This window comes from Sinohyriopsis cumingii, chromosome 13 (assembly GCF_028554795.1).
Source record: "Sinohyriopsis cumingii isolate HCF-2022 chromosome 13, ASM2855479v2, whole genome shotgun sequence".
Lineage (NCBI taxonomy): Eukaryota > Metazoa > Mollusca > Bivalvia > Unionida > Unionidae > Sinohyriopsis > Sinohyriopsis cumingii.
The window spans coordinates 51,681,308-51,707,407 of record NC_142973.1 but is presented as its reverse complement, the minus strand read 5'-3'; the positions used below and the strand labels follow the sequence as shown (position 1 = coordinate 51,707,407).

At 35.0% G+C, this 26,100-nt stretch overlaps 1 protein-coding gene across 1 annotated transcript in view; it reads left to right on the top strand.

The window, feature by feature from the left end:
* The window catches only part of LOC149785552 (uncharacterized), a 35,151-nt gene that overhangs the window by 4,651 nt on the left and 4,400 nt on the right, over window positions 1-26,100 (top strand). The window contains exons 2-5 of the mRNA XM_089979353.1: window positions 4,723-4,763; window positions 8,226-8,434; window positions 21,240-21,342; window positions 23,427-23,538. Coding sequence (XP_089835479.1) covers window positions 4,723-4,763; window positions 8,226-8,434; window positions 21,240-21,342; window positions 23,427-23,538 — 465 coding nt within the window. The remainder of the gene's footprint in view (window positions 1-4,722; window positions 4,764-8,225; window positions 8,435-21,239; window positions 21,343-23,426; window positions 23,539-26,100) is intronic.

The window sequence follows — 26,100 nt, the reverse complement described above, 5'->3', positions numbered from 1 at the left end:
TCTGGAGCGTGTTCTTCCGCAATGGTGGGCACCAGTCTGTTTAGCAACACTCTATCAAGGATTTTGCCTGCAATGGAGAGCAGAGTTATCCCACAGTAGTTTGAGCAGTCATACTCCCCCCCCCCACTTGTTTTTGTACAAGGTGATGATGACTGAATCTCGGAAGTCTTATTAAAGTTTCCCTCGCTCACAGCAGCAAATGAAGAACTCGTTGACTTTTGTTTGCAATGCTAGGCCTCCTCTCTTCCATATCTCTGGTGCTATACCATCTTTTCCTGAAGCCTTTCCTGTCTTCATCTCTTCTATGGCTTTTACAGTCTCTTGCAGTATGGGTGCCTCATCAAGTTCATCTTAGGTGGCTGTTGTGGGATGCAATCAGTAGCTGCCTCTTGGACTGTATGGCTAGTGCTGAAGAGGGTGTGGAAGTGCTCTGACCAGTGGTTCAGGATAGATTCCCTGTCAGTGAGTAGCTCATGGCCATCTGCACTCCGTAGGGGGCTGTGTATTTGGAAGGAAGGACCATACACTGCTTTCAGCACTTCATAGAACCCCTTGTAGTCACCAGTCAACGTACAGCTTGGTTCTTTCTGCAAGCTTTGTTCACCATTAATTTTGTAAATCTCGGAGACTGCACTGCAGGGAGCTGCAGATAAGGTGGAAGGCTGCTTTCTTCTGTGGACAGGATGGTTGTGCAAGATGGGCGTGGTACGTTGATCTCTTTTTGGCAAGCAGTTCTTGGATTTCTTGGTTGTATTCATCAAACCAGTCCTTATTTTTCTTAATGGTGAATCTAAGGATTTCTTTTGAGGTTTGCAGAATGGCAGCCTTGATGTGATTCCACATCTCTTCTGGAGGTAGATCTTGCGGAAAATTAAGTTCTTCAAGTCTATACTGCAGGCTCTCTTGAAATTCTGCCTTGATGTCTTCAGACAACAGGTTTTTGATCCGGAATTACTTTTTTGGGGTACCTCCTTGGTATTCTTGGCCTAGACTTGAAGTGGAAGTTGAGCTTGTATTGAACAAGATGATGGTCTGTGTGGCACTCTGCACTGGGCATCACTCTGGTATGAAGGACATCTGTTCAATCCCTCTGGCGTACTATGATGTAATTGATTAGATGCCAGTGTTTTGATCTGCGATGCATCCAGGTAGTTTTCAGGCTGTTTTTCTGCTGAAATACGGTGTTTGTGATGGTGAGCTGTAATTCTGTGCAAAATTCAAGAAGCAGGTGCCCATTGTCATTGCAGTCACCCACGCCATGTTTCCCAAGGATGGCTCTCCAGGGTTCTGAGTCTGGGCCCACTCTGGCATTGAAATCTCTGAGGATCATTATTTTGTCGCTCTCTGGGATGCTCTTGAGAAGTCTGCGCAGGTCAGCATAGAATTTATTCTTTTCAGTAGGATCTGCCTGGAGTGTTGGAGCATATACACTGAAGAGTGTGGCGTGTTGTTGGTTCCCTAACGGGAGACACATGGACATGATGTGGTCGGTGTGACCTGTTTGATGGTTTGTTAACTTGGTGACTTGAGTCATTGACCATGAAACAGACTCCTGAAAGTCGTTTTTCAGTTTTTGGTTTTCCTGACCAGTACAGACTGTATCCAGCACCGAGTTCTCTCAGAAATCCTTCTTCTGAAATGCGGACTTTGCTAAATGCAGCAATGTCAACAGCAAGGCGAGAGAGTTCATGTGTGATTAAGACAGAGTGTCATTCTGGTCTGTTGCTGTCAGTTGAGTCTAGCATTGTTCTGATGTTCCAACAAGCCAGTTTTAGTGTTTTGCCATGATAAGAATCAGGTGGGGCATGCCTTGTTTTTTTCTGTTAAGTTTTGACCACGTTGGAAGATGCCTGTTGGCTACAGCAGGCCAATTGGGGGGGGGGGTGTAAGGAGATGAGCTTTGTTAGGCCACCATTTCTTGCCCCTCTCCATGTGGAGCAAGCAGTGCTATCCCTAGAAAGGGCTGTTTCGTCACTCAGACTGCTGCCGGGTGATGGTGTCTTCTCCATATCAACACCAGACAGCCAAAGGCCTGAGTCATCTGCATGCAGGATTGGGACTGTGGCTTCCAGTGACATCTTTCACATGCTATTTTCACCCTTTTCCCATTGCTGCAGGCTTGATAGAGTCGAACATAAACAGACAGTTCCTCATGCCTGCGCAATGGAGTTTTTAGGTGGAGTGCAGTCTGCGCAAACTGGCCCCACCCTTTAAACCTGGGTTTCATCTGCCATGGCCCAGCAAGCCAGGATGGTGACAGCGAGGTATGCAGGCCATAGGTTTTATATCTGAGTTTCCCTTTCCAAGGCAGATGTCAAGCCATGGCTGAAGAGATCTGCATTCCCTGCTATTTTGAACGGTAGCTGGTCAGCCACAGCTTCAGTCCACGAATACATATGGTGCACCCTGGTCCTAAACACTTGGCCATTGATCTGTAGAGACCTTCCGCCCTAGCCGGCAACTTCCCTGTAGAAGTTCATACGTCTAGTGATGCTGTGTTAACATCACCCCATCAGCGTCATTTTAATCCTGCCAGCAATGTACTGGGGTATGTCAGGAATCATTTCCTTCTTGGAGGCAGATGTGAGAGATCTGGGAGATGGATGAGGACCAGTGCATCAGTCCACTCAGAGAGTGCAGCTGCCAGACAACAAAGATACTACCTCGATCTAGAGCCCCCTATACCCGAACGTGGAAGTAACCAGGGCTAAAATAATGTACAGTAACAGTTTTTATTTTTAGCCATAAACTTTACATAAAGAAGAAACTGTTTTCTGTATAATCTATTTAACAAACATATGGACATAATTTAACATTACAGCAGTAGCAGTGACAGGCACTTTTACTATTATTATTATTATGGCAAACCACACTGCATGTCATGTCATCGATATCTGATCAAATTTTGTCAATTTTCCCAGATGGGTTCTCACTTCTCTGCAGGAGGGAGAAGTGGCCTCTCACACTTTTGGAAGCTCTGGATGGTCTTATAATTTATAGAGAGCAGCTTAGACCAGAATTCTGAGCACATTATGAAGTAGCAAATTTTTGTTGGTTCTGTTCATGTTTGTACAGTTTGTATTTGTGTCTTTCTGAATACCAAACCAGGCTTCTGTCTGTGCTGAAGCTGTCCTAATATTTGTGAATCAAATTATAATATGTACTGGTCAGGAAGGGGCTGATTATGATTGTAATTGTAATCAAATGTAATTTATTACAGTGTAAGATGTAATCATAATCACAATCTTTGATTTCACATGCTGTATAGTCTGTCATAATCATAATCGCCCTTTATTGGCAGTGTAATTGCATAGTGTAAGCCTGGTTACAAATGATTAGTTCATTACAACCAAATACAGTAACAACTAAAATTACCGAATTTTATGAAAACACTGCTAAATAATGTTCATCTGACATGTTAATTTGTATGTAATTATTGTCAATAAACATTTACATAGAGTTAAAATTGTTTGTTTTTCAGTTGAATAATAAATGAAATCTGCCCAGAACAAAAAAATATAAAAAGCAAATACAAAGCAATCATAATCATCCCTCTGTAATCATAATCGTAATCATAGTTTCCAAATAAATTGTGACTATCATCATAATCATCGGTGCTATTATGTTTAGGCTCTTGCAAAATGCAACAAGAAAAGAGTGAAGATAACATGCTTTGTAAAATTTCACAAATAATTTATTTCCCTAGAACAAATTAAATTTGAGAAAAAGAACTTAGTTTTACAAATCAAATCCAAAAAATATCCAAGCATAGTCCAAGAATTAAAAAATAGAAGTACTAGTAATCAAATGTCCTAATTAAACTGAGTTTGAATCCCAATGAAATCCAAAATGGAAGGCAATGACGTATTCTGTGGTCAGTGTTGTACTGATGTATCAACAGTACTTTGTTGAATCACAGAAAATAATATTCCAGTGTTTGAATTCAGTGTAATATTTGATAATTGTCCTTGTCCAAGAATTAATTTAGAGCACAAGTATTTCCAGGGAAAAATAATCTCTTGGAATCCAGATAATTTGAAGAAAAATTAAAAATTCAACTCAAACTGGTCACAACAAACCACCATTAAGTGTCAATGATTGAAAGTCTGACTGCCCAAATTCTCTTCAGAAAACAGTTATACACTAATTTAAGATGCAAAACAGACTGCCTTATGAGGGTCACATGATCACCCTTCTAGAACAACATATAAGCTTTTTACATGCCTAACATCACATACTCCCAGTATGGCCTTGACTAAAACCAATGATTTTTACTTTGGGAAAGAATAAAAAAGTATTTTAAAATGTTGTTTACAAGAACCCTATACTGGTTGTGAATCAAGGTCAGGAACTAGGTCAACATTAGATACAATGTTTCTATAAAGTTGTTTATGTCAACAACAAAAACAAACTGAATTCTATTCTAGACATCTTTACATTAGCATGTAATGGAATAAAAATTTTTTTTTACAAACTAACAAACAAACAATTGAATTGCGTAATGGTGCCAAACAATCGTAATTGTAATTGAGCACTTGTAATCAACCCCACACCTGGTACAGGCAGATGTGGTTTTTTTTTAGGTTTTGAATGTAATAAATTTGAAATACAGCTTCAAAAAGTTTTATTTATTAAACTCTTGAGGGTGAAGGTTTTTATAATTGCAGTCAGTTATTTAACTTGTAAAAGACAGTGCATGATATCAACATCTTTGTTTTTCAGATGCAAGATAAAGTCTCAGCAGGATACATGTCAATACAATGGTAGGTCTACTCGTTTCTCTTGTACAGATTAAATGTAAATTACATATATATTTCACATGCCAGTCTACTCATTTCTCTTATACAGATTAAATGTAAATTACATACATATATCACATGCCAGTCTACTCGTTTCTCTTGTACAGATTACAGTAATACCTCGAACATTCACGAGGTTAGGTTCCAGAACCAGTCGCGGATCAGGAGGAATCGCGAATGTTTGGTACGAGTCACTAAAAATGCTAATAAATGCTTATTTCTAGGGTTTAAACCCTAAATATGACCCAAATCATGCTCCCAAAGCACTTTAATTTCATTTAAAAGTTAGCTTAATACATTACCCTTAAAAAGAGAAATAAATGGTTGATGTAAAAATAGAGTACAGTATCGCCTAATGGGTATTTGCCACACTAGCGCATTTACAGTACGGTACATGTATACTAATATTACCCCTATACTAATTCATTGGCTGCCGTTTTCTTTTGCACTCACAGTAAGGTAAAACCAAGTAACGAATGCGACTGTAAACTTAATGACTGACGTTTTCTTTGTCATTGTCAGGAAGGTAAACTAGGTAAACTTCATATGTCACAGAAGTCATATAACGAAGGTACAATTCAATAAAATAAAGAAAACATATACATAGAGGGTACCAATGAGAATTTCGCGAATCCGTGAATTCACAAATCCAGAAACGCGAATGCATGAGGTATTACTGTAAACGTAAATTACACATATATCACATGCCAGTCTACTTGTTTCTCTTGTACAGATTAAATGTAAATTACATATATATCACATGCCAGTCTACTCGTTTCTCTTGTACAGATTAAATGTTAATTACACATATGTCACATGCCAGTCTACTCATTTCTCTTGTACAGATTAAATGTCAATTACACATATATCACATGCCAGTCTACTCATTTCTCTTGTACAGATTAAATGTAAATTACATATATATCACATGCTAGTCTACTCGTTTCTCTTGTACAGATTAAATGTCAATTACACATATATCACATGCCAGTCTATTTATTTCACTTGTACAAATTAAATGTAAATTACACATATATCACATGCCAGTCTATTTATTTCACTTGTACAAATTAAATGTATATTACACATATATCACATGCCAGTCTATTTATTTCACTTGTACAAATTAAATGTAAATTACACATATATCACATGCAAGCTATTTATTTCAGTAGTACAAATTAAATGTAAATTACACATATATCACATGCCAGTCTACTTGTTTCTCTTGTACAGATTAAATGTAAATTACACAAAGATCTCATGCCAGTCTACTCATTTCTCTTTAACAGATTAAATGTAAATTACACATATATCACATGCCAGTCTACTTGTTTCTCTTGTACAGATTAAATGTAAATTACACAAAGATCTCATGCCAGTCTACTCATTTCTCTTTAACAGATTAAATGTAAATTACACATATATCACATGCCAGTCTACTCATTTCTCTTGTACAGATTAAATGTAAATTACATATATATCACATGCCAGTCTACTTGTTTCTCTTGTACAGATTAAATGTCAATTACACATGTATCACATGCCAGTCTACTCATTTCTCTTGTACAGATTAAATGTAAATTACATATATATCACATGCCAGTCTACTCGTTTCTCTTGTACAGATTAAATGTTAATTACACATATGTCACATGCCAGTCTACTCATTTCTCTTGTACAGATTAAATGTCAATTACACATATATCACATGCCAGTCTACTCATTTCTCTTGTACAGATTAAATGTAAATTACATATATATCACATGCTAGTCTACTCGTTTCTCTTGTACAGATTAAATGTCAATTACACATATATCACATGCCAGTCTATTTATTTCACTTGTACAAATTAAATGTAAATTACACATATATCACATGCCAGTCTATTTATTTCACTTGTACAAATTAAATGTATATTACACATATATCACATGCCAGTCTATTTATTTCACTTGTACAAATTAAATGTAAATTACACATATATCACATGCAAGCTATTTATTTCAGTAGTACAAATTAAATGTAAATTACACATATATCACATGCCAGTCTACTTGTTTCTCTTGTACAGATTAAATGTAAATTACACAAAGATCTCATGCCAGTCTACTCGTTTCTCTTGTACAGATTGAATGTAAATTACACATATATATCACATGCCAGTCTACTCATTTCTCTTGTACAGATTAAATGTCAATTACACATATATCACATGCCAGTCTATTTATTTCACTTGTACAAATTAAATGTATATTACACATATATCACATGCCAGTCTATTTATTTCACTTGTACAAATTAAATGTAAATTACACATATATCACATGCAAGCTATTTATTTCAGTAGTACAAATTAAATGTAAATTACACATATATCACATGCCAGTCTACTCATTTGTCTTGTACAGATTAAATGTAAATTGCAAATATATCACATGCCAGACTTGCAGCAGTTGAGTTTCTATTTATATAACAACAAGTTTTGACCAGATGTTTTAAGGATTTTGTTACTTTTATCTTTCGTGTTAAATACCTTTTACAGAGTTATAGCATTATGTCCGTTGTATTCCATCTTGTAGTTCACGTTTGCACATCTTTTGAAGGGTTTCTCTTGCTTGAGGTTAAGTGCAATCTTTCGTTTTTACAGTTTTTTTGTTGGCGCTATAAAACCACTGTTGTGCAGAAGTGCTATTAAACACTACATACAAGCATACTTGTATGAGCCATTGATGTTTCATATGTTTTGATACATTTTCTAACCATTGATGAGACATTTATAAATCTACAGTAACCTCCATAATTGTGTGTACATTGCATTCCTGAGAAACTTTGTGTATGTTGAATCCATCCATCAATGAGGAGCCGAATCTTCATCCTAATTAAAGACATTGAAAAACGTTCATCCTTGGGAACCCATGCTGCATATTCATGCATATACACGGGTATGTTGAATATGTGTCAATTGGTAGTTTGCTGTATGTTGTTACTTCACCGTTTGTGGATAATGTAGAATCGGCTGGATGTGCCCACTATTGTAGCTTGTTGTAAGAGATTTATTTTGCAGATGTACTGTTAAAACACACACACACACACATGCATGTGTATGTATCGGAACTTTTGTGCTTAGTAAGTACCCTTCTTCTTGTTGATGTTTTTGTGGGGTTTAACGCCATTTTTCAGCACACGATAGGTTATGCATGGCAGTCAGTATTAATGGTGGAGGAAGAACCCGGGAAGAACCACCGACCCATGAGAAGCTACTGGCAAGCTTTCTCACATACCCACATTGGCCGAATCCTAGACTCGAACCCACACAGACAGAAGTGAGATGGCAGTGATCCGTAACAAGTAAGTACCCTTGAAATTTATTAACAGATTAAGTTGTGTCACATCACTTCAGTGTTAGTTCTCTACAATTGCAGATGACAGAGTGAAATTCGAAAGGTATCATGCCTGTCCATTCTGCAGCACACCATTTACTCTTGGTAACCACAGAGTTAGACTGGTTCCAAAAATGAAACTTGACAAGAGGATGAAGAAACTGTTGAGGAAAAATGAACATAGTTCACAGTCTTTGGGGAAATTCCAAACCATGCTTGTGAAGAACTACAGAAAAAGCTGCAATAAGTTGGTAAGAAGAGTACCTATAAGATGAGTCCAACAGCAAACTGCAAAGACCCAGATCTTCTGTCACATACATCACTGGCAGAGCTGGGTCTGTGCAGTTTGTTATGTTAGGAGTAATCAGTAGAACAAATAATTGTAGACCCTGCTCTGCAGGTGCAATCTACTATGGCAGATGAAGAATTTTGTTATTTGCAGTTTGACTCCACTTATAAGCAAGTATATATGATAGCCATTGTTAGTTCAGCTAGCCATTACGCCAAGTGAGCTTGTCATACTTACGGTATGTCCCTGCAATCATAGTGTATTGTCTATCGTCCATTTTCCATCTGTCAACACATGCTTGTTACCTACCACTCTGTACTCCATATTTTGATCTGATTTCAGTCAGACTTGGAAAACTGGTTTATATCATTAAAATCTTGGACAAGTTTGATAATGAGTGAGATCTATACATAGTAATGAGTTAATCTTGCATCTTATTGGATGATCTTTTTTGCTACTCTGGAGGCAGTACATTTGATCCAGTTTTGATCAAACTTTGAATATGGGCTTAGGCTCTTCAGTAGGTTTTGATACTAACCACGATCAACATTCAGTACACACATTTTGTTTTATGGATTGTCCACTCAGTCCAGTGGGAGTGGACAGATGTGCAGGGTATTAAGTGCTATGAGTAGTGGAAGTCCACTAAGTCTGGTGGATTCCCCCAAACACATCTAGTGGAAATCAACTTAGTTTAGTGGAAGTCTGTCATGGATTTTATTGTAGCCATAGCGGTTTTATGGCACCCATTGCAGATTTCTTTTGTATTCTCTGTACAAGTCAACACACTAGTAGATAGGAGAAACCCCAAGAGCATAAACCTGACTATTGCAGATGCCAATTTCATACCTTTACTTGTACAAACTCTGCCGTGGCAAAATTTCTTGTTTATCAATGGTCTAGCTAGGGATAGATAAAGACAAACATGCATAACATAGAAAAAAAAATGAGGTTTTAAATTTCATTGTTATCTTCCCACCCTGTCAATAATATAGCGTACATTAAAAAAATGCTTAGCTAATGTGTACATTTACATCCTATTTTGCATCAAGCAGTAATTTTGATGTTCTTTCTCAATAAATGAAATTTCATAAAATTGTTTGTCATAGCTTCCCATTTATTTCCATACTAATTCCAAGAACCACTTTGAAGAAATTAACAAAAGCAAACTAAATATCTTTATATTGGACATGTATTATCAGGAACATTGGAACATTATAATTTTTTCCAAAGTTTATTCTACAAGAATAACATGGCATTGTATATTATAATAAAAAAGATGCACAAGCTATACTTTGAAATTTTTTCTGCACATTTTGAAAATAACATTGTTTATGAGAGAGTGTGACATTTTTTTTACGGCATATAACTGTTTACACTCTATCATTGGCCAGCCATGTCAGGAATAAAGTGATTTCAGTAATGAATAAATTCCTGTCTTCACATTATTTTTACAAATTTACATACATCACTGGCTTAATGAGTGACATTCATACCCTGAAGTCCACTGCTACACCCATTACTGTTGCTTCCTGCCTCCAGACAACAACAGTCTGGACAGTTCACTCATGTACAAGCTGCTGTTCATTGTTGAGCTTTGATGTTTCAGTAATTATCTACATTAACTATTGAAAGTGAATATCATAAGAACAGAAACAAATTTGGTCTGAGAAATGCATTCGATGTTAAATTCTTATATTTTAATGTAAAACTGGTGTCTAGCATTAAATGAAAAACATTTTTTTTTCAACATTAGATGCTTACTGTTTAACTTAAATTTAGAAAAGAAAGGTCTAATGGAATTGCTGTGCACCAAAACTTACGGTAGTTCTTTTTTTGAACAATCAGAACAAGTGTATTTGTTTCAGACTATATCCCATTCCATCTATCTTTGTATTCCAGCCTACAGTGCCCACCCACCCCACTCCATAGTATTATAAGAGAATAGGGTAGAAGTCTTGAATGACTTACAGTAGGGTAATTCCTAGTAGCTACTGGTCATTGTCTTCATTTAAGGGACCAATAACAACATAAATCACAGTATTTATTGCATTTTTTAAATTTTAATAACACTATGAAACCCTGCAGAATTTCTATCATTAAAATTACTCTCATTAAACTTGTTATATTTTTGAAGCACCTAAATTTTCTAAGGATTATTTGTTAGAAATGTGTCTTTAATCTCTTGCAATACAAGTATGTGAATGTAGTTTAATTAGCGAGTCTACATACATGAACTGTTCAGCATCAAATGGGAACTTTGATGTGCTTTCTCAATAATGATTTCACTGAAGTGCTTCTTGTACTGGTTATTAATTTGTCACAGTTTCTCTTGAATGTCCATCCGATTTCCAAAACCTCCTTTAAATAAATTATTGAATGCAGTATACAAATACCTTTATCCATAGACTTAGAATATGATTGATTATTTGAGAGTACAATAGTGTTTTTTAATGCACTGCATTCATGTAGACATTATTGAAGTCTGATCTCATCAGTGGCTGTTCATGTATTAAACAAAGTGATTTTTATATTTAAGAAAAGGTAACTTTCTTTGTCATTTATTTCATGAATTCATCACCAAGTACAGAGTGATATTGTTACTTTGAAGTCTGATGCTATGGTTGTTAACAGTCGCCATTCAGGAACGTGTTGAGCTTTGATTTTTGTTTCTGTAAATTAGGACAGCAATTGATTTTTTTGTTTATAGGAAAACAGAGTTTAGATTATGGATTGAGAAACATATTGTGGTTCAGTTTTATTTTCTTGAATTAGTATGCCTTTCATATTTTCTTATTATCTATTGTCAAATCTGGTCATTATTAGCATTTATGAACTTAAAGCTTCAGAAATGTAATAGATTGAAAGTCAGATGAATGAGCATTACTACAATAATCAAAGTGAATTAAGTGACTATTTACAGTGACCTTAAAATTGATATAAATTGTTCAAGAATTACAGGAAATGATAGAGATATACAACCTTTGAAATCAAAATATCATCAACCTCCAGTTCAGAATAGTTAACTAAGCTCTAGCTCTATCAGTTCAAAGCAGTGAAAAATAAGAAGCCACATATAAATAGCAATCTGTACAATTAGAGATAGATTTTATAGCCTTGACAAACACGTGGTTTAGCCTATTTGGACAGTCTACGTGGCAGTATTGATAGATAAGATGTGTTCAGCTTATGCATAATACAGTACAAGTTAACAATGGCGTGGAGGGGTGGGGTGGGATGAAGTATGATTAACAAGAAATCCCACTTAGATAAAGCTCAAACCAAATCGACATACAAAAACTGGATATTGTTTTTATTGTACATCAGATACAGTATTTCCTGCTGCAGAGACCCATTTCACAGCTAAATTTGCATAATAGTTTGCATTTCAGCTGAATTGCAAAATTACTATAATTAAGCTTTGTATAGTTTGTGAAACAGCTAAAAAGTCTCAACATTCTTTGCTTAGAAGTCTTTCATCTCTCGCAGTACACATATGATTGTTGTTGATGGGTTTAACGCCATATTTCAGCACACGATAGGCTATACACGGTGGCCAGTATTAATGGTGGGAAGATCCCGGGAAAACCACCGGAAGAACCACTGACCCACGAGAAACTACTGGCAAGCTTTCTCACATACCCACATTGGCCGAATCCTAGACTTTAACCCATGCAGACAGAGTTGAGATGGCAGTGATCCGTAATGGAGAGCACTTTAGACCACTCGGCCATTCGGTGCCCCAGATTTGATTGAATTCTAGTGGATGAGTCTTTGAATTTCAAACGGCATTGTGTATAACTTAAAGAAAGCATTTTACACTGTGTACTGCAGCGTAGCTGACAGGTAAGTTCCAGATGATGTCGATGTCCATGATTACATAATTGCTCTGACTTCTAACTGGGCAACATAACTTAATCCATCCACTACAAGTCATGACATGGACAATTCACAATGACCATTTTGTTCTGTCCTTGATGTAGAAAGCATGAAGAGGATTAAGCTTCACTGACGGAATTTATATTTTCCATAAAATGTAATGCCTATACTGTATAATGATGTGGTGATAACTGCATCTAATTGGTTGACCTAGTTACCATGTGGGAAGCCAAATTTTTCTGCTTCTGTTTTGATCAGACCTGAAATATATACTTATGTTATCAAGTCATGGATGAGTTTAACACTGAGAAAGATACATGCATGCTCATGAGGTAATATAGTGTCAGGTTGTCAGAGTTTGTTACCACTCTGGAGACCATATTTCTGATCCAACATAATCTTGGTTGAGTTTGATAATTGTTATGACTTTATAGCCTTAAACTAAATAACAGAAAAGAGCAAAGACCAGCAAGTTTAACAAAATTCAATAGATATTTTATTTCCCTAGAATACAGAGTGAAATTTTTTTAAAAAAAACTTCCAATATTTTGAATTAACTCTGAAATAGTCATACAAGTTCTATCAATAGTCCAAAAATAGAGAATGTTCCATATTAATTCCAATCTTGAATGTGCTTTTTTACCAGTAGCCTGGAATGTAGTGTTGTGCTAAGTCTTGATGTGTCACAGTGATATAATCCAGAATATCTTTAAATGAATTCATTATAATACCAAACTAATGATTTAGTCTGAATGTGATAATGAGCACTTAGTAATTCCAATGAATAATATAAATAAATAAACCCACTCAAATTATAACTGAACACACCTAACAGACTAATTCCACTAGCATATGTTAAGATAGGAATAAATAATTCTGATGTAATCAACCTTACTATAAAATAATAAAGCACAATAAGCGGACCAGGATGTGGCTAATATTTCCTTGTCAGATTTGTGACCAAGGTCAGGTCTGTTTACTTAAATTTTAGCAAACTAATGTGACAGAAATCATGTAGACCATAGAATTTCCAAGTTGAAAACCAATGTTCTGAACTCAAATCAATTTATACATGTTTTTAAAAAGATGACATTAGTTAGGCCCAAATTCCTACCCTCATTTATGGATAAAGGTCAATCACACAGTAGAAATTAAGTATATATAACAAAATGAGCAAAATCCAGGTATATTTAATATTCTGACCTGGGTGGCTAAGTGTTCTGAGGTGTCCTACCCTCATTTATGGACAAAGGTCAATTGCACAATAGAAATTAAATATACATAACATAATGAGCAAAATCCAGGTATATTTAATATTCTGACCTGGGTGGCTGAGTGAACAGAGGTGTATACCTTAACAGATCACCTATATCTCACACAGGGCTCTCATCAGAGTTTCAGAATAAGGAGTCCAGGACTCTTCCTTCATAGAACTCGGGAGTCCCCAGGTATTTATGAGATCTCTGGAACTCAGGAATGCCTCACTTTCAAAAGGATAGAAAGAAAAACGAATAGGCACATGCTCATTATCTTAAATCATATCAGGATTGTTTTCTCAGCCATTTACAATATCACACTAAAAAGAAAATACTTTTCAGTAAATAGATTGTTTAGTTTAAACATTATACTTGTAAATATATTAATGTTTTTACCCCTGCGACAGTACTAAAACAAAAATTAAACCACTACAGTAAAATCACCAAGTTTCATTTCAAATAATGATCACTTAGAATGACGTGTAGTTTTCTCTGCAAGTAAAATGGCATCCTGCCAAATGAATAAGTACCTACCATTACACTGTACTGTGTATATAAATTTAACTTGCTATCAATAAAAGAAACAAAGCATGAAAAATAAACCAAGCAGTATATACTCATGTATAAGCCCATTTGCATATAAGCCAACCCATCCATACTGAATTTGTAAAACTTTAAAAAGTGCATGATTCGCAAATAAGCCAACCCAGAAGTACAACCATATTGAAAAATCTTGTTATTGCTACTCTGTCTGAATGGATGGTCATCTTCACATGGGGTTTCAGTACAGGAGGTCCTTGGAGTTCAGCCTAAGCATGTAATCTCATCATAGGCAATCTGCAATAACAACATATACCAGTAGTCAAAAAGTGTAGACCTTTTCCCATGGATACGCCAACCTCCCTTCTTCCAGGTTTTATTTTTTCTAACTTATTCAGCTTACACGCGAGTATATATGGTCTGCAAGAAAACCTAGTTGAGAGTAAATGTTAATTATTAAGCAGTTTTAAATGCTTTAACAGTCAGCTCTAAGTAATAAAGTTGGGATATAACATGGGCTCAATAGAAGATATGAATTAATCTTGGTACATGTATGCTACCTTAACGCACGTAGCTTGAGACTGTAGATCTGAACTGTTGTCAGGATGAACTTACACAAGCTTTAGGTACCAGATCTCAAATATCCAATGGAAGTTTTGTCAATTTTTTTTTCCTTTTTTTTGCATTAGTGCCATTTTTATTGCAAGTCCATTTCCTGAAAAAATAGCAGATTTTGCCAACTCAATTTTATGTGGTATCATACTCTTCTGGACTTTTTTTAAAAAGTCTGTACTGATACTGTAGTGTCCTAAATAAATCAAATAACACATTATTGTTCACATATCAATGATTTGACAATATTGTCCAAATCAGACTCCTGGAAAGCTTTGATTACTTTCTTGATTTATATTCATGTCATCACCAATTTAATTTAAACATTATTAGAACAAATAAGGCATCGTTTATTTGCTAATCAATCACAGGTGCTTACGTGCATGGTTTCTTTAAGTACACCCAAGTAGCTTTTGGAGCACTCCTTTTCACAAGTTAATTACGTAAGTCTAGCCTTTAGCTATTCTGCAGATTGTACATAGCCTACCAAAAAGTGAAAAAGGGTGCATACTTACGGTGGAGTGTATTATGTTTGGATATAAATCCATCCATCTGTTACCATTTTTGTATCTGTATAACATGATTTCTCCACCATCTACAGTTGGGAGACTATGAATGGCATAAGGTAAAACCATATAGATTTTGAGGTCAAAGGTCAAGGTTACTGTGAAATAAGAAAATGATTTCTGCACAATAAATCTGGTTGTCCACCAAGGATTGTACTTGTGCTAAGGAAAAACCATATCAATTTTATGGTCAAAAAGTCAAAGGTTATGGTCATTTTGAAGAAAGAAAAATATATTCATTCAGTTACTCAAATTACTCGAGGTCTCTGCAAACCTGCAGTTACCAATCTTTGTGGATGGCTTGCATTTGGGTACGAAATAATTCTATTAATTTCATGATGAAAATGATAAGAAAGTCAGAGAGTATATATATATATATATATATATATATATATATATATATATATATATATATATATATATATATCTATATATATATGTATATATATATATATAGATAGATAGATAGATAGATAGAGAGAGAGAGAGAGATACAGTTACCACTGGAAGATGATAGTTTCTGCATCCAGATATTAGTAGTACAATGTCACAAACCTGGACTTGACTTTGTGGATTGCTTGCTGATGAGGTAAGGAGGAAGTCTATTGATTTTGTGGTCAATCGGATAAATGCCCATGTCTTTGTAACTGAAAGAAGAAAAATGATTTTGTATAAAAACTTTTGTTCTAGAGTAAGTTCCTTGATCCTACTTCATGGATGGCTTACACATAGAGTGTTAAGAAAATCGATTGATTTAGGGGACTCAAGGCCAGAGGTCATGGCTATGGTAAGTCTGATAATGTTTTTGCATAATAGGTCTAATGAGGACTATTAAACACGGATCAGGCATCATATAATAGATGCTCCCCGATGAGGTCACTAGCAGACAATATTCTGCTCATTTTACCTGCATGACAAGCTACCTGGCAGTTTCTCCTATATGCAATTACCAAAATTTCAAATTTTTAACAAGACACACTGAAGCAAGGTCAACTTATAAATCACAAGTATAGATACTAACTGAAAGCCTGATTTGCGTTCTGTTTATGTCTTTAAATTTCTTAAAAGTATCTAGAGATTCAGTGAATTTTATTTCAACTTCCAAACACCATATAAACTCAACTGTCAGTCTGCTAAATGACCACAAATATGGCTACTGATGATGTCATTCGGGAACTATCTATATGCATTTCACAGTACTATTGGAGTGAATTTGATTATTACAAAACACCTGGACTTACAGGAGGGTCCAGGAAAAATTAGCTGTTTGTCAATCATGACGAGGAAATGGGGGGGGGGGCAGCTTACAATATAATGATCTTATAATCAGTACAAATTTATATCATCACAAGAGTTTATATCAAATATAAGAGTAGGCTTTGTCTGAATATTACTTTTAGAGTTTTCTCCCATTTTTAAAAATTGACCTCATCTCACTCTCATATCCAGATTATCTTTCCTGCGCAATCTGAAATATCATCATGGTTAATTTGCTTTAGTATTTTATGGTACAGCAACTCATACCTTCATGAATCTTTGTATGCATTTGTAATACTCTATTTACAGGATGTTTTGGATTATTTTTTGGAGGGGGGAGAATTTTATTTCTGACAAATAGTATTTAAATGCTATGTAATATTCAGATGATGCATGACTATAGTTTTTTTTTCTGAAACTTATGTATTAGAACACAGTCTATGAAGATCTGCTGTATCATTGTGTAGGTTGATAGTTTAACAGATAGAGTTTGCTTAATTTGGTCAGCAATAATTATTTAATGTGTGCCTGAACTTCCATGAACAAAATAGTTTCAAATCCTTAAATGTATGTATTGCCACTTTCATGAGATGAATTGAATGCATTTTTAGCATTTTTGGTGTATCCCATCAAGTTGTGGTTTTTTATGCTCATATTAAGAGGTTGCAGCTCGGATTTGCAACCTCCAGGTATTAATGCTGGCACAACATTTCCATTTTGCAACTGCGTCTTCACATCATCTGTGTTGTGAGCCCAGAATGAGTCAATCAGTGCATTAATGTTTTGTCCATGTACCCTTTCTCTGGAACTGTCAATATTCTTTATCCCTTTGGGTGCCTTTAGATCTGGTACTGTCATTATCCTTTATCCCTTTGGGTGTCTTCAGATGTGGTACTGTCATTATCCATTATCCCTTTGGCTGTCTTCAGATCTGGTACTGTTATTATCCTTTATCCCTTTGGGTGTCTTCAGATGTGGTACTGTCAATATCCTTTATCCCTTTGGCTGTCTTCAGATGTGGTACTGTCATTATCCTTTATCCCTTTGGGTGTCTTCAGATGTGGTACTGTCATTATCCATTATCCCTTTGGCTGTCTTCAGATCTGGTTCTGTCATTATCCTTTATCCCTTTGGCTGTCTTCAGATAAAGATTTTTCTCCTTTCCATGAAAGTAATCATAGGGGTAATACATTGCTAGAACTTACAATGGCTAAAATGACTGTAATGTGTTTCTTCTCTGCTCCAGAATACTTTCCATTCCTATTTTGTACACTGTTTTCCCTGGTGTAAGGTCAAAGTACATCATTGTGTCATCTATGTTAATAATTTCCTTGCGTCTGTAAATCACTTATTTGTGGAATTAAGCTATGTTTTCTTCTATATCCTTTGGTAAATGCTATTCAAGAGAGGTCCTGCTTCTGAGCAAAAACCCATTGAAACACTGTCCCAAGACCAATTGGCATTGAATTTGCTGTCTGGAAATTCTTTTGAGACAGATTTCTTAGAATATTACATATTCCCTTTACACTGACTGGAATTTGTAAGCCATGCTGAGTGAACACTGAACATTGAGCTATTTTGTCATCTATATCTACCCATATAAAACTGGGTATCCACTCTTTTTCAGTTGCCCATTTGTCATCTATATCCACCCATATAAAACTGGGTATCCAGTCTTTTTCAGTGGCCCATTCAGTTAAAATCAACAGAAAAGTTAATTGTTTTCTATGTATTCACAGAGATATTTGGAATCTTGAGACTTTCAGCTTAACGTCTGGTTCCCAGATTTTTGCATGGTTAACTATGTCCTGCTTTTGCTTTAAGGCATAATGTTTATAGTGACCTTGCAAAGAACTGGGTGGAGCACTGTCAGATTCCAGATAATCAGACTTGTCATCGGGAACAGCTTTCTTCATTGGTTGTTCTTGTCCACAGAGTCATTACTTCTAGGTTGCTTCTGTGGATGGCCTACTGGCTTTTTGGAAGATGATTTTACAATGGAACAGTCCCTCCATAAATTAGGCAGTACCTCATTGTTTGTTATGTGATGGACAATAAACCTATCCATCAAAATTATTACTATCAATATTAGACTTCATGTTGACATTATCCTGTATATAAACTTAAATAACTTTTGAAATAAGTGGGTATCCTATTTATACTATACCATGTAATTTTTCCATATGCAGTTGTTCATCATTGTTTCTTTTTCTTTGCTAGATTGGTTCAGTTTAAAGTATGATTGGTTGTCAGTGTAGGCATCATTAAACATGAATCCACTTCAAGCAGGCATGACAGTTAAAAGCTTTGATTAAAAATAATAACCCATGCTTTATCTCCTTAAACAAGACATGACAGAGTCTGTATAGATTAGAAAAATCATTCAAATTGTGCAAATTAATGCTGAGGCATTTTATAGTGAGGATTAAGCATACTGTTATTGTTCTACAGCTAATAAACATCTTTATAAACAACTAAACAATAGTAAATGATATACATTGCTTGTTGGTACAACATTTTCGGTAAGTCAGGTGTGCTTTTAATGAACTCCAGGAAACTGATCATTAGAGATGAGTACCTTTTGTTTCCAAGGAAATTCCAGAAGAAATAGTATTAACAACTATCACATAATCAACTTGAAATTTCTTCTATGCATCAAAAGGCAATTTTGTCAAGCCAATTATTTTGAGTTGGCAAGCTCTGCTGATTTGGGTGCTGCCTATGGCTAGGTTTTATAAAAAAAAGAAAGAAAAGACAAGAGAGCTATAAGAAATAGATCATGTTTATTTAAGAATATCAACATATTAATCACACTGACTCGTATATTACAACTTGTTATTTATCAATCCTATGCATGCATACAACACACACCCTTATGAAGCTCCTCACTCTTGTTGCCTTAAAACTTACTGTAAAGTATTTCTACTCTAGCTCCCAAAATGTTTTGTCATAAATGCCTTTATAATCATAATTCTGAAATGTATTTAGTTTGTTTCCATTGTTTATGTACATAGAAATTAAGCTTGCATGAATTTGCAGTGTAGATTTTAATGATCACTGATTAGCAGAGGGTAAACAGTGGATTGTGAGATTACTACTAATATGGTGGTTCTTTTGGAAAATACACATAAAATTGCTTCTAATACATGCATGGATGTTGTTATGTATATCTGTGTTGTGTGTTTAACTTTTGGCCCATGACTGTTGATTGTAATGAGCTTTAAATAGGTTGTTTATTTGGATTTGAGTTCTAGAAAATGAACACCTGTACAGTTTGAAGTAGTTTTCTGATGGACTGGCTGAAGTGTTGTGACATAGGTTAGTTGGGGTGTAATGTGACATGTGTCACATGGGAATGCATTGCAACACGTCACAAGGGGATGAATTGTGACATAGAGTCACGATTAAGTCCTTTGTATATATAGATCATGTATGGGACACACATGCCTGCCTGATACATACCTCTTGATTGGTGAACCCTGAGCATAGTGGATGCCCTGCCAGTGTCCATTTACACTGGAATACATTCTTGTCAGCTGTGTCAGCTTCCATTCCATGATGCAAAGGAAGAAAGTTTGTCAAAATGTGCTGGAGAAAATATTTCTTTCAGTAATTTTATTGCAATTATTAAAAATGTTTTAAACAAAAATATCTTTCTATTATTTAATTGGAGACAAATGTTGCAACCAGATAATTTTATGTCCAATTTCACCCCAAGTTCAAAGCACTATGATAGATCCAGATTAAAAACTGATGTCATAATATACTACAATGATGATGTCATTTTGAGTGGCACAGTGTTGATTTTCAAAAGTGAATTTCCTTAAGTTTTAAATTAGAGTTTTTATAAGTCATATTTATTTGGGCAATCGTGAGATGCTCTATTCTGCACTGCCCTTTTCATAATGTATTATACCTCTTGTATATTTAAGTTTGTTGCCTATTTTTCATTTCATTAAAACTCTTGACTATGGTAACATTATAAAACTCTTGACTACAGCAATGGTATTTGTGTATGTCCAAATTATATTCTTTGTGAGCAGTGTACTGCATACAGTATAAACCTAAATCTCATCAGTAATTGGCTACATCATGCAAAGATAAGTGAAAATATGATAGTCCATGATAAGATTGTATATTGTTTCCTGTCTGTTTGTGACATGCATCCCTAATGTGTGACACAAGTTATGAATTTCAATATCTGTCAGATATAGAAATCAGATGATTGCCCAGTGGGTTACAAGAAAAAGAACTTGGTAACCCAGAAGAAGTTAGCCCTAAGACATGCCTTTTTCATTGATACAGTTTGTTAATCATGTAATAACTTGTTAACATAAAAAATTGTGTCAGTTAGTTTTAATGATTTGTTTTAGAAAAATATGGAAAAAAATAAGTGTTTAATTTTGGAGTCCACTTGGATGCCTGAATTGAACATATGGTAGCCCTACCCCACATTTGGGAAGTCTCTGAGCTCTGGGCAAAACATTTGTATTCGATTTCCATTTAGTAATTTTTTGTAGGACTTACTGAATTAAATGCATATTTACTTTGAGTTCAAGAATATCAAGATCAATTTCATATATTTATTTTCCATCAGAATTTAAGAATAGTTATTTTAAAAATAGATGCTGTAGATTTATACTTAATTTGCTTGCAGGTATTGACATGCTTTGCTTGTAAGAAGGTTACAAAGCTACCAGGACAGAGCAGGAAGGACAAAACAGTTCTGAAACAAACAGAAATTAAAATAGATAAACCAGGTAGAAATCACTAGATATAAATTTGCATTGCAAACAAAATAGTTCTGTAGTTTTCAGTTACTCCCCTGGCAGTTTGTACCATGCTTGCAATTTTTTGAAATGAATAGTATCAGGAATAAAAGTAAATACACAAACCTTAGTCACCTTATTAATTTATTATTTATAACCTGATCATTGCTAGGAAGTCTCTAGCACTGTCATCTTTTTCATATTTCAGACCAAATGGGAGCTTTATATTTAAACAAACCAGTCTGCTAACTGTCCTTTTCCTGTTCCTGAAAAAATCCATTTTTAGTGAAGGAGTGTGGTTCTTTGTACTACACACAATTTTAAAACTCATCTGTATCCAATAATTTAAATGGCTAGTTTTAATATTTCTCAACAAAATAAAAAGTGTTGGAACTCTTCTATGTGTTCAAAGGATGTAACTGCCAAAGTCATGTAAATTTACAGAATTATTTGGAGTTGATCAAACAACACACCTGTTGTCTGAAAACAGACTCGCACACACAAATATGGTGGCCATGTTTGTTAAGAAACTCTGTTTAGATTGAAACATGAACAAGATGACCATGTAAGAGATACCCTAGCAACAGTCAGGTTAGAAATTTTAAATTGATGAATGAAATGACTAATTTTTGTGTATTTTTATATCTGTGATGTTTTTCATTATTAAAATAGTTCAGGGGGTTTCAAAATGCTTATTGGGTAGGTGAATCAGCTTAATGTAGCCAAGGAACATACACAAACCCAAGACACGACCTTCAGGTTATTGCTGAGAATGTCATCGCCTTTTAAATCAATATTGATCCACCTGACTGGATGTAAAATTGCATACAGTATGATTTAAAAAGGAGACTGTTTGTAAGAACATGCCCTTCAAGTCAGTAATAAATGAATACTCACAAATATTCATATTTGTTTTCTTTATCTGTCAATCACTTTTTCTATCTTAACACCACTATATACTCATTTATGTTTATGTAATAGTCAAGCAAAAACATACCCATGCACCAGATGAAATGAGACAGACAGACATACATACAGACAGGCAGATAGGTGAGATGTCCTGTAAATGCATAGTGTGTCCAACATCGATATTTCTCCAAATTGTATACTCAAAAAATTCCAACCATTCAAGGAAATAAAATAATTATCATGGAGACTCATACATGCACCTGTCGGTTCAAGCATGGATGGCATTTGTACAATTTGAAGAAGAATAAAGAATTCTTCCAAGATATAACTCAAGTTATTTCATGAAAAATATATTGAACATTAATCGAAATGCAAGAACCTTAAGAAGTTAGAATTTTCTTCTCGTTGCCGTTCAGCCTTCAGTAACTGCAATGATTAAAGCTGTAAAAAATAAACATATTTTCATTATTCTTCAAGCGAAATAAATTGCAATAACAATCTTTTTAAGTAACGATACACTTTTGCACAATCAAATAATACAAACTAGAGCATGGGGTAGTAATGGAAAGATAATGAAGTTCTGAAATGGGCAGAGAACATTGTTTTTTAAAGCTAGGAACATTGCGAGTTAGTGAAAAAAGTAAAAGATGTAACAATAATTGATCAGATATTGATAGAATGTCATTTTAAGATAGTGAGATATCGATCTTGGTTGTGGAATGTAAGCGGTCTGTCACATTTTCTTGATCTTCATCTGATATCTTTATTGACTGAACTATCTGGAGATCCGGAAGCGAGTTGCACCAAGATGTCCTCTGGTGTTTTCAAGGGGAGATAATGACCATGAAATGGTCTATAGCCAGGGTTGCTCTGATATGCATTAAATCCTGTACATACATACTTTCATGCACACACACACACACACACTTTATGCTTGTAGGCTTTTGGATCTAGAATAGGGTTGATGTAATTGCCTTGCATCAGAAGGCAAGATTGTGTCCTGTGGTGTTTCAGAGAAAGTCTAGGATTTTTTTTAATGGTTCATTTCATATAAATAATTAATTTATTTTGCATATTAGATTTTTCCCTTTTTTAAAATCTTTATCTTAAGACACACACACACACCATGATCTTGCTGAAATGGTTTCTTTCTTTTCATTTTGCAGTTGCACCGCTAAAATCCAGAAAGCAGAAATTGAAGCAGAAGAAAAAAGATAAGCGAAAATTGCGAAAACTTGGGTTATCAGCTAAAGAAGATCATGGCATATCTGTCAATAGGTCGGTGAAATACATGTATATAAATAGTTATCAAGTATCTTACATGTACACTAGTCTCATAATCAGAGAGAAAAGATGATTTTGAATAGCTGAGAACACGTGAGCTTCATGCCAAATTTGGACCTCAGGACCTGAAAAAAACAAAAAAAACCAGTTTTTTTAAAATGGATTAACAGATTGTTTAGATATGAAAGTTTCCGATATGATAGAATAACCACAAAAAATGTTTCACAAAAATGCTACACCTATGTTCTCCAGTAATTTATTCAGTGTTGTGTTCTTTTTGTCATACACCTTTTAGTAATTTTGTTCAGATGAATAAAGAAGTATGGGTAAAAAATGATTGTTTTAAGTCACCTCCATGAAATAGAGTTTTTGTACAACCCCCCAGTATAGGTGCACACACACACACACACACACACACACACACACACAGAGCCTAACTAGATCACAACCAATCTGTCTTCTTATGTCATAGGCAATATTCTGGTACCTATGAACCCACCTACCACTACTACTATCGGGAGGGACTAAATGAGCTAATTTATATCTACATTAAAATGGTACATTCATGGTCAAGTTTCTGCATCTTGTGCAGTTTTTTATTTACTGTTATACCTGGTATGACAAAACTTAATGAGAGGATGCATCTTAATGCTACACCATCATGACAAAAGTAGGCCTGCGTAACCCATATTTCATGCTCCACCAACTTTATTTACATTTGTTGCGTTTTAAAATTATTTCTTGATCAATGTTTATGCTTGTCAACAAACTTGATAATGGATTTCTGTTTGTATCACATCATTACAACAAAAGACGGTCACTGTGACCTTCAGTTTTAGCTCAGCTTTTCTTACACAAAACAGCTTATGAGATGGCCTATTTCTGTTATCTGTAATTTTTCCATCTTTTTGCACCAGTTTGTTATTGTTAAACTACATAGAGGATAGGGATGAAATTTGACACACATATTCATTCATTGGCCTAGTTGGTCCTTAATGTAAATGGTGCTGCTTGGTCAGCTAATATGGCCACCACAGTGTCCATCTTGAAGATCTTTTTTTGGTACTCCTCCTGAATAGATGGGATTTTCACAACAATATTTCTTATGTGTACAGCTTATTCTAAATAAAAATGGTTCTTTTCTGGCATCCAGTGACCATCGTGGCAGCCATCTGGAATTTTTTGTATCACTACTACTTCTAAATGGCAAGTGATATTGACATGGACTTTTCACTGGAAGACATCTTATTATATCTAGTGGATCTAAAATAAAAATGTTGCTGATCTGACCTTCATAGCTAAACTTCTATCATCCTTGAGAATATCTCTAAGTGCCAGTTCAGGATTTCTCTCTTGTCATGTCTAAACAAAATATTGGAGATGGTTTCAACACTCAGCTGTTAAAAAATGTCTGGATTCCTGGAAATTCTTTTTGGCGAGATGAGCGTCAGTCCCTGGATGGACTGTTACGCATTAAACTTGCTTTGGTTAAGTTTTTAGTTCAGATCTACATAGATTTTGTTTCATCCTGTGTACACCTCTCCCTCAATAACTCGTGCACAATGGGGTCCACAAACACAGACTGCACTATAAGTGAGGGTGCAAGTTACCTGGGGATCCTCTAAAAATTGAAAAAAAAATCAGCTAAGACATTGAGAAAACCATGGGGGGGGAGGGAACTGGGCTGTTTAATGGCTGAATCCTCATTTTACAATCACGTCGATAATAGTTCTTAATAACACACTTTTTCTAATGAAGTTGTTTCTTTTTCTTTATAAATAACATTTATTTTTCAAATGTCCAACATATTTTTGACAACCATCACATGTACGCAGAAACGTGCATTACATCACTGCTTTTTATTTTGTTGATTAGGCTGCTTCCCAGAGTGGTATTTAATTGTATAACCCCAAGTCATGAGTAAAAGTAGCAGGGAACTAGACTGTCAATATACAACAAACAAGATTCCTATTTTTCAAAAACTAGCTACATTTATTTCATGAGACAATCGTCTGTGTCGAAACTCAATATTTGTATTGTTCATTTAGTAAAATTTTGATGTCGTGATTTCATTGGAAGTAATAGTAAAACTTCTATCATCCTTGAGAATATCTCTAAGCGCCAGTAAAGGATTTCTCTGAAACTTACTTGCCCACAAGGGTCCATATCTGTGAAACCAAGCTCTTTTTTCAAAGTATTCAATTTGATTGGTAGCCTTGTTATCTTTCATCACAGATACGAATGAGTCAGTTGATTTAAGGTAGTTTAATTATGTTATATACACAATGACATTTATAACAGCATTCATTTGATCAACTGAAGTGAGTTCACCCGACATACGACTGGGACCTCAGAAATTTATGTATGTAGGATTTGTATGCCTTTTAACTTTTCTTTTATTCCACCTCCTTTATTTGATTCAAAAGAGATATTTAATGTGATAATACCAATACAACAAATACTTCTGCAAGTCAGTTATCAAAACACGGTTGGTACTTAATTAGGTTCTCAGAGAAATGCTTGCGGACATAGCTATTATGGTAGATGGACAGATTT